This window comes from Hypomesus transpacificus, chromosome 4 (genome assembly GCF_021917145.1).
Source record: "Hypomesus transpacificus isolate Combined female chromosome 4, fHypTra1, whole genome shotgun sequence".
Lineage (NCBI taxonomy): Eukaryota > Metazoa > Chordata > Actinopteri > Osmeriformes > Osmeridae > Hypomesus > Hypomesus transpacificus.
Window position 1 is genome coordinate 8,276,959 of NC_061063.1, and position 10,538 is coordinate 8,287,496.

Here is a 10,538-nt window from a genome sequence, read left to right on the forward strand (position 1 = left end):
CTGCTTTCCTCTTCATCTCTATTCCTCTCTCCATCTCCTTTTCCTCTCTACTTCCTTCCTTTCCCTCCCTCTCACTCTTTATCTCTACCGATCTCTCTGAGTCTTCTCCATTTCCGTCTACGTACTCAATGTGATGGAATGCTTAGGGTTAGAGGGGTGATCGGCGACATCACAGGGACTACTGGGGTCAGAGTTCAGGACGGGTTTCGGTCAAATTCCAATCGTGTGAAACAGAGGTCATAGAACATGAACACACTTTTAAATGTGACCCGACAGTCACACACACACACACATACACTCACACAAATGAATTCTGTGACAGGGGTTGCAGTTTACACAGTGTCACAGATGTATGTGTTTATTATGAACTATCTCCCATTTACATTTCCTATTGACAACACACAAGCACCTTCTGAAAGTGATTAAGAAGGACAAGACAATGATAAGGCAATGATGTCATAAAAAGCAACAAAAAAAAACATTTTATGGACATCATATTTTATACACACTTCCAGTCCAATCTCATTGATCTCCATCATTCATGTTGATATCATGGTGACAAACATAAAATGCTACATTTTTTTTAACAAATAATCTTGATAATCTACAGTCTCACTGTCTTGGCCAACTTGACCTCATTCAAACTCATCTTTACAGGTATCCTTCTGACTGCAACAACTGTGTTTGATAATAGGTCCTGTATAACTTAAGATGTGGAGCAGTAGAATAGAAAAGAATGGAAATGATATTATCCCTCCAAAGTGGACTGTGAAGTACGGAAGTATCCTATCCCACATAGGCCTATACCAGCTTTCTACGTATGCTTTCACCAAGGGGTGTGTTATAAACTACCTGTGTGTGTGTATGTAAGAAACTAATGTACCTGAATAAGCTGACCCTGTATTGACATGAAGATAAAGAGTTTGTGGTATCCGTTCCTGTTGTAACATCCTTTCCGAAAAGACAGCACATAAAGCAGTTACATTATTTACATGGACAGACATCCCCTTACACAAGGACAATACCTTCTGGGGCTGGATCAAAATGATTTATTGTAAAATATAAAATCTTTATTTGACTTACTCTGATTGTGTGACTTTGCACTTTTTTTAAGAACTGTTCTATTAGTTAATGTTGTACTGAGTGCACACCAAGTATTTAACATTTGCAAATAGTAATTGATCCAGATCCAGTGCTTTCTCCCTTATCTCAACCCAGAAACAATCCCTGACCAAAACACAGTGGACTAAGAACAAACAGCTTTTCAACACTGAATATTTAAGCTTTTTACAACAGAGCATATAGGAGAAAACTTGTCAGTAACTTAAATACATGAAAAAGAAGATGTAATGTGATTATGGTTTACATTAACCTCTTATATTTCCTTTTTATTGCATTTATACAGTATTGCTGACTTACTCACTTAGAAAAAAAAGCATTGTTGTTGTTTTTAATAGTTACCTTATCAATTATTGAACTCCATATTTGTATGTTGAAGTTATTCAAATGACATTTTCAGTGTTCAGCTCTGATATTCTATAGTTTCGAAATAAAGAAAAATCACGGATTTCAAACAAACAGTTCAAAACAGTTCAACAGGTTACAATATACACTATCCAGTATCATATGACAGTTTCCACTGACATCAATGACACACATTTGGGAACTTAATTACAAATTACATTTTATAATACGAGTAAGGGCAATGACTCCACATGTGTCTGTCTATCTGTCTACCTGTCTATTTGTCTGTCTGTCTGTCTGTCTGCCTGCTCAACTTTAACAGGTTGACGTGGTTGTTTAATATCCTTTGATCTCCCGTCCCAGTGAGTGCCTGTGGCATTGCAGGGCGCAGACGCTGGACTCCTGACTCCTGACACGTCACGCTGTGAACCGACAGCTCACACTGAAGTGGGACACACATTCACACACCCATACATACACACACACACAGACACACACCCATACGTATAGACACACACCCACACGTAACACAAATACACACTCCTTCACCCGTATCTGCATGCGCAAACATCAGCTCTCACACGCTCTCTATCACACACACACACACACAGACACACACAAACACACACACTCTTTCTTGTCTCTTTCTTGCAGGGCTAAGTCGGCAGTCTGGACTCCCCCTCTTAATCTCACCAGCAGACTCTGTCAAAACCAACAAGACAACCTTACCAGGCAAGAAGTCTCCACATGAGAATTTCTCTCTCTCTTTCTCTTTTTTCCTGTCATCTATCTTGTCCTCTTCTCTTGCAATCATGTCTAAACTGTTGGACTGACAGTGCTGGGTCGTTAGTTTGAGGCCGTTCCCCCAGCGTGTCGCACCTGAGGTGTGGATTCAACACGTTTGTCATGAGAAAACAAGAAGCTAATTATCAATATCAAAATGATCAGGATAACAAAAACCTTTTAAGTCTGTGACGTCGAAATAACACGAGCACACAGAAATAACACAGTAACAACACCAATGAATCTGTACCACAATGTCCCAGGGCTTTTAGGGGAAAAGTCCCATCTCATCTCAGATATGAGCTCCTGCTAGCTTTAGCTCAGTCGCTTATCTTCTTCTTCACTCAACTCCCCAGTTGTCTTCACAGACCAAGGCCTTGTCCAGAGAGACGTCTATCTTTGGACAGGGCCATAGTTGTTCAGCTCACACCCTTTCGAAAAGCCTCCCCCCTTCCCTCCCCCCTTAGCAGCCCTCCTCCAGACTGTCTTTGCAGCCCCTCAGTGTCTCCCACTCTCGGTCTCCCCTCCCTCTCTCTTCCCCTCTCTTTTTCAGACCTTCTGCTGCATCTCTATCTGCTGGCCACTTGGACTCTGCCCCTTCCCGTTCATCTCGTACATCGAGGTCTTCTGCTGTCTCCTCCGGTAACACCACGCCCCGGCAACGGCTGCCACGGCTACCGCACACACCGCCACCACGATGGCCGCCACCGTGGGGCCGCGGCCCGATGACGGGGGAGGAGGAGGAGGACAGTCCTCGTCCGTACAGGCTGCCTCCCCCACCTCCCCATCATCGACCCCCTCCCTGGCTCTTTGAGTCATGTTGCCATCAGCACGCTCCTCCTCCAGCCCCGTGATGTCATCATCCCGCGCCGTGGGTCGAAGGCCGTGGTCCAGGAAGTGGTGCACGTGTTCGGTGGTGGCGTCTTCCCAGGTGTCCGTTCCAGGGGCCACTGTGTAGTCATCCGTGTTGGGGTCGGAGGGTGTGAGATGGTCAGGGGAGGTGGTGTGGGCGAGTTCAGGCCAGCCTTCCTCCGCTCCCTGTGAGGGGGACTGGGAGAAGCTGGTGACGGCGGTGGGCTGGCTCATCTCTACCTCATTGGGACTGTCTGTCCCCTTGACGACAAGCTCCTCCTCCGGTTCTTCTGATCCTGGCCCCTCCTCTGTGGAGCTGTCACCCACTTTCTCCGTCTCGTCCGGAACGACCGGATATCCATCCAGCCACAACTCCTCTGTGCTGGCCGTCTGTTCTCTCCCTGCTCCTTCCTGGGTCACGTTCTGTGGGTCGTCCGTCGGCATGACGACCGGAGGTGCCACATGGTGTTCGTGGTCGTCGTGATCTTCGTGACTGTCGTGGTCGTCGTGGTCGTCGTAGCGGTCGTGGTCACTGTCTTCGTCATGGTCATCTTGGTCCTCGCTGGTATCGTGGTCATCGGAGTGATCATGATCGTCCGGGTGACTGTCATGGTCTGAATGTTCCTCTGAATGTTCCTCCGAGTGATCATCGGTTACGTCATCATGGTGATCATGGTCATCATGGTGATCATGGTCATCATGGTGATCATGGTTGTCATGGTCGTCATGGTGATCATGGTCGTCATGGTTGTCATGGTGATCATGGTTGTCATGGTCGTCATGGTGATCATGGTCATCATGGTCGTCATGGTCGTCCTCACGGACAACGTGTTCCCCTTGGCTGCCATAGAGAACACTGTCACGGTCATCTTCATGTTCGCCCATGTCATAGTGCTTCTCTTGGTCATCATCGTCGTCATAGCGACCGCCCTTCTCATGGTCGTCGTCGTGTTTACTATGCTTGTAGTGTTCGTCGTGATCGTCGTGTTTGTCATGATCGTCATGGTCGACATCGACAACGTCATCGTGATCATCGTGATCGATGTGTTCATGGTCGTCATGGACACCGTGATCTATCTCTTCATGGCTATTGAGATCTTCTTTGTCGTGGTCTTCAAGTTCATCATGGCTGTCATCAAAGGGGTCATCTGGCTGCTTGTAGTGACTTTCCTGGCTGTCATTCTCTTTTACATCCTCGGTTTCACTGCCTGAAGCTTTGACACGGTTGTCTCCATCAGAGGGTGTGGTCTGTATGATTGGCGGCTGGGTGGGCACAGGATGTCCCGCCTCCTGGAAGGCCTCGGAGGGGAACCAGAACAGGTGTTTCTGGGAGAGCAGAGAGACCGGCGCCTCAGTCACCACCCCGGCATCCGCCACCGTCCCTAGCATCTCCTCCTGCTCCTCCCCAGGACTATCGCTGGAATCCACCCCCTCCACCACATCTTCCTCCTCTTCTCCTCCGGTCAGCAGTCCCTCCTCCTCCTCCTGCTGCTCCTCTCCCACAGACATCTCCTCTCCTCCTCTCTCTTCTCCCTCTTCCTCCGGCGCTGCAGTCTCCTCTCCTCCGTCCTCCTCTCCTGCCTCCTCCTCTCCTGCCTCCTCCTCTCCTGCCTCCTCCTCCGTGTCCTCTCCTCCCTCCACGCTGAAGCTTGCTTCCTGCTGTTCCTGGCTCCTGTGCTCCTCCTCTTCTGTCACGTAGGCCGCCTCCTGCACCTCCCCCTGCGCCTCCTCCTGCACCTCCTCCTGCACCACCTCCTGCACCTCCCCCTGCGCCTCCTCTAGTTGCTCGTCCTCGGAGAGGTCCTCAAGGTCTTCGTAGGCGAGGTGGTGGTCGCCTGTGAACTTGTCCTCGTAGTCGATGTGAGGTTCTGTTCCATCTGTGGAGCCAGAGAAAGAGAGAGAGAAGAAAGAAACATCAAACACACCTTAACAGCAGACATGCATGCAAACACGCAAAGAAGAAGAAAAATAAAACATTTATAAAGTCATAGGAGAAGAAGAAGATGGACCTGGAACGGTTATTTTCACTGTCAGTGAACTGAAGTGAGACTTGAAAACGTTAACCAGCCGGGACAGGGCGCAGGGCCACTGGCATCTCACACTAAAGTGTCATGGCCGCTGTTTTTATCCTCTCTCACAACTGGGACTCTGTTTGCTAGTCGTTCCAAAACGAAGCCCTGCTCACCTTTGTTCTTAGATGACAGTACTGACCACAAGGAAGTTACTAACTTACTGGTGCTTTTTGTGCAGGTCAGAGGTCAACAATGCTTTGAATCAGAAATGGGAGGTTTTAGCACAGCCACCCACTCTCTCTCTCTCTCTCTCTCTCTCTCTCTCTCTCTCTCTCTCTCTCTCTCTCTCTCTCTCTCTCTCTCTCTCTCTCTCTCTCACACACGTACCTTTAACACAGAGCTGTACCAGTCCGTACCACTCCCCACAGCTGTCGCACAGCAGACTGAAGACGCTGTGCCCGCTGGGCATCACATGACCCGGCACGCACGAGTACAGCAGCTCGTCGCCGAGCTCAAACCCAGTGTGCCCCTGGAGACGAGTGTTTGGGAAAGATGGGGGGTCTCCACATGGAACGCCTGTCGACGACACACACATCGGTTACTTGGGGAACAGCGGCATGTTGAATTTACACGAGTCGTGAACAGGACGAATGTGAGTTTAGATCGGGAGACTACACTTCTTGTAAAGAACCACCTTTGGTAAGCGAGCGGCTTACCAAGCATCAGAACCACTGATGCCCTGGTCAGAGGCCCCAGGCCAACCTAAGTGTGTCTACTGTGTGAGCTGCCACAGTGACTCTCCTGTTTAGGAGTCGAAACCCCAGGAGATTAGCCCTGGGTGGCGTCCAACAGACATCCGCTCAATAAACACTCCCTGGTCCTAACCCCCTTCTTCCTTCTGGGTTTCCCCCGGATCTGGAGGGGTGGGATGGGTGTAGCTGCCAGGGCCGAGCCTCCGGTGGAAGGTTAAAAAAGATATCGATTGTTTCTCCCATTTGTTCACACTGTGAACTGTCTAATGAGGGGTGGTGGTTGGTCTGGAACTGGCTGTGTTTGCACATTGCCTGCTCTGATTGATATCCTATGCATTTCATGGCTTCAGTAAATCAACTGGACAGGTTTGCTCTAATTAATAGAGAGGGTGAGAGCCCCACACATGGATCCGTGCAGAAACACACAAACAGACTTGAGTAAACACAGGAATGAGAGGAGACTGGGATACCATGAAGGATGGAGGGAGGGAAGAGAGAGAGAGGGGGGAGGGAGAATGGTGGAAAGGAAGAAATGGAGGGAAGAGAGAGAGGATGGAAGGAGGGAAGAGAGGGAGGGAGGGAGGGGGGGAGGGAGAGAGGGAGGGGGGGGGGGGGGAGGGGGGGGGGGGGGGGGGGGGGGAGGGAGGGGGGGAAGGAGGGAAGAGAGAGAAGATGGAGGGAGGATGGAGGGAGGAGGCAGGGAGGATGGAGAGAGGATGGGTGAGGAAGGAGGGAGGAGGTATGCAGGAACACTGCTTCTTTCACTCCTTAGTAAACGTCTCAGGGCAGAGACTGTGAACGAGCTCACTTAAACAACTCTCACACACATACACACACACATCTTCCAAGCACTCCAAGCACACTCAACATCCATTTGATTTACATTTTGTGAGTGTGCCTTAGAGTGTGTGCGTGTGTGCATGTGTGTGTGCTTACCCGTGTCTTTGACGCAGAAGGCATGCAGGTGTGTGGTGTCCTCTGTTGCGTTCTCTGTCTTCACGTCCACAGCCTTCAGAGCACTGCCCACATTGCTGCACACTGTGGTCCTGCCGGGAGAGACACACGTTACACCGCAGTCCTGTCCCTATACTTGTCCCTGTCCTGCAGTCCTGCAGTCCTGCAGTCCTGCAGTCCTGTCCCTGTCCCTGTCCCTGTCCCTGTCCCTGTCCCTGTCCCTGTCCCTGTCCCTGTCCCTGTCCCTGTCCCTGTCCTGCAGCCCTGTCCCTGTCCCTGTCCCTGTCCCTGTCCCTGTCCTGCAGCCCTGTCCTTGTCCCTGTCCCTGTCCCTGTCCCTGTCCCTGTCCCTGTCCCTGTCCCTGTCCCTGTCCCTGTCCCTGTCCTGCAGTCCTGTCCCTGTCCCTGTCCCTGTCCTGCAGTCCTGTCCCTGTCCCTGTCCCTGTCCCTGTCCCTGTCCCTGTCCCTGTCCCTGTCCCTGTCCCTGTCCTTGTCCCTGTCCCTGTCCCTGTCCCTATCTTTGTCCCTGTCCTGCAGCCCTGTCCTGCAGCCCTGTCCCTGTCCCTGTCCCTGTCCCTGTCCCTATCTTTGTCCCTGTCCTGCAGTCCTGTCCCTGTCCCTGTCCCTGTCCCGCAGCCCTGTCCCTGTCCCTGTCCCTGTCCTGCAGCCCTGTCCTTGTCCCTGTCCCTGTCCCTGTCCCTGTCCCTGTCCTTGTCCCTGTCCTTGTCCCTGTCCCTGTCCCTGTCCCTGTCCCTGTCCCTGTCCCTGTCCCTGTCCCTGTCCCTGTCCCTGTCCTGCAGTCCTGTCCCTGTCCCTGTCCCTGTCCTGCAGTCCTGTCCCTGTCCCTGTCCCTGTCCCTGTCCCTGTCCCTGTCCCTGTCCCTGTCCCTGTCCCTGTCCCTGTCCCTGTCCCTATTTTTGTCCCTGTCCTGCAGCCCTGTCCTGCAGCCCTGTCCCTGCAGCCCTGTCCCTGTCCCTGTCCCTGTCCCTGTCCCTGTCCCTGTCCCTGTCCCTGTCCCTATCTTTGTCCCTGTCCTGCAGTCCTGTCCCTGTCCCTGTCCCTGTCCCGCAGCCCTGTCCCTGTCCCTGTCTGTGATGGAGACGCTGTGCTCGTCAGATCCAGACCGACGTTACGCAACGCTCGCTGGACTACACAAATGACAAGATTGTGAAGTGCTATACACACAGGCAAACTTTTTCAACACGTCAACTAATCACACACACGGACAGACACACAAACCACACGCACACATACAGACATGTTAATCATGTATTATGTGAGAGCAGGCAGTCCTGGGGGTTGAACCAGCTCCATGGGATCTCAGGTCTGTGGCGTTGTACAAAGATCATATTACACAGACAGACGTCCACCCTTACGTTTGATAAGGTTTGTGATTTGGTATCACGTCTCCAGTATAATCTAGTATGAGACTGCTGCATTTATGTTCGATAAAGTCACTCTTCTGCAGGAGCTGCTTTGGACGATGTATGTGTGTGTGTGTGTGTGTGTGTGTGTGTGTGTGTGTGTGTGTGTGTGTGTGTGTGTGTGTGTGTGTGTGGAAGGGAAACACACGCCAACCAGACCACTATACTATGCACACAAACAAACACAGGAATCACTGGCACTACTAGAGTTGCTGTTTAATACAAATCTTATTACAGCATGCCATGATCAGCCGGACACTGACACATATTTGCAGCCACAACCTCTGGAGACTGTGATACTATATTTACTTGACAGGATGTGGAATAGTATGTATAGTATGTAACAATATACAGTTCCCTATGAATAAGAAGGAAATACACCCAAATAAAAGCACAGTTTGGTGAACCATTGCAAATAAGGTCAACTCTCTTTCTTCAGTGACAGAAGCAGCCAATCCTAACCACTCATAAGACACCAGTAGTTCTAAATGTTCTATAGATTTCAAATAGATTAGTAGAGAAGAAGATTTAGATCACTGCAATGTACATTTGCTTTTGCTCCGGATTATGACCAGGATGAGAACAATCTAACAGATAATTTACCAATTAAACTAAAGATTTTGTGTAACTAATTAAAAAAATTTTTTTTTAAAAAGCAATTAAACTATGTGTGTGTGTTAATCACAGTATCAGCAGATGGAAAGAATCTGGCAGACTGGCATCATGGTGTGTGTGTGTGCGTGTGTGTGTGTGTGCGTGTGTGTGTGTATGAGAGAGTGTGTGTGCTTCTGTGTGACTCATATGCCTTGTAACATTCTCACTTCAGCCTCTTTATCAGCTTATAAGGACAACTGGCTGGAAAGAAAAACACCGAATCACTGAGAAAACACACGCAAAGAGACTGAAAGAAAACACAGACAAACGGTTTTAAACCGTATTAAACTACCTCTCGCTGGGAGTGAGACGAGCACGTGAGTGTGAGAGAGAGACAAGGAGGGAGTGTGAGAGAGAGACAAGGAAGGAGTGTGAGAGAGAGACAAGAAGGGAGTGTGAGAGAGAGACAAGGAGGGAGTGTGAGAGAGAGACAAGGAGAGAGTGTGAGAGAGAGACAAGGAGAGAGTGTGAGAGAGAGACAAGGAGGGAGTGTGAGAGAGAGACAAGGAGGGAGTGTGAGAGAGAGACAAGGAGGGAGTTTGAGAGAGAGACAAGGAGGGAGTTTGAGAGAGAGACAAGGAGGGAGTTTGAGAGAGAGACAAGGAGGGAGTTTGAGAGAGAGACAAGGAGGGAGCGTGAGAGAGAAACAAGGAAGGAGGAAGAAAGGAGGAGACTCGCCGTCTGCCCTTTTCCTGAGTCATTTCACAAGTCCCCTTTACCTTAAATGACACAACTATTACTGGAAAAGACCAAAGGCCTGTGTAGCGGGTTGGATGGGAGGGGGGGGGGGGGGGGGGGGGGGGGGGGGGGGGAGTGTCTAAATCTGTCTCTTTTAGAGAACAACCCCTCTCCTGGTATTTTGTTTGGTTGCCGTGACAGCTATGTGACAGGTAAGAGGGAGGTGAAAAGGTGTGTGTGTGAGAGTGTGTGTGTGTATGTGTGAGAGTGTGTACTTTCATCTGTGTTTGTGCCTGCGAGGAGTGGGTGTCTTCCTGGGGAGCTGAAGTGGTGCGCAACACTTTCACCCTGTAAAATCAAACTGGACCTAATTATAATTCCTCAGAATCACGTGTGAGCCATCCTGGGCTCCTGAGAACATGTGTGAAGTCTTGGTGAGGCCTTTATGAAGCCCCAGCAAGCATAGAGTTTGGGTGGACCCAAACTCAGATCACCTCTGGGAAGAAACCTGATTCTGCTGGAGTGTGTTAGGAAAGGAGAGGGAGAGGGTTTGGGTGGGGTGGTTGATGGACAAAAGCATAAAAGAAAAAGCGGACGGAAGGATGAGGGGGAGGGAAGGAGAGAAGAGGGAAAAACGGATGGAATAAAGACGGAATGAGAGAGGAGGGAGAGTGATGATCTCCTCCACATCCTTGTGCTTTTGACACCAACCTGTTGATTATGAGTCACGAGACAAGGTCTTAGCCCCCAGAAAATCGTGTGTTTCTGTATGTGTGTCTGTCGGTCTGTGTGTGTGTCTGTGAGTGTGTGCGTGCACAAGTGTGCGAGGGGCGCGTGTGTGCGTGTGCGCGTTTCCATAAACACACTGCTTTGTAACCCTGCTGTTAAATACCTTTAGCAACCAACATTTGAAACAGAAATGACACAGGCTACCTCAAGGGCGACGTAATAAAGGTGCATCTAACT

General features: G+C 50.1%; 1 protein-coding gene across 1 annotated transcript in view; it reads right to left on the reverse strand.

The window, feature by feature from the left end:
• Window positions 1-333: 333 nt before the first annotated feature.
• susd5 (sushi domain containing 5) overlaps window positions 334-10,538 on the reverse strand; it is a 10,429-nt gene continuing 224 nt past the window's right edge. Inside the window, exons 2-5 of the mRNA XM_047019712.1 lie at window positions 6,800-6,909; window positions 5,499-5,687; window positions 4,603-4,976; window positions 334-4,491 (exon numbers count right to left, since the gene is read on the reverse strand). Of these exons, the coding sequence (XP_046875668.1) occupies window positions 2,797-4,491; window positions 4,603-4,976; window positions 5,499-5,687; window positions 6,800-6,909 (2,368 nt within the window). The 3' untranslated portion in view covers window positions 334-2,796. The remainder of the gene's footprint in view (window positions 4,492-4,602; window positions 4,977-5,498; window positions 5,688-6,799; window positions 6,910-10,538) is intronic.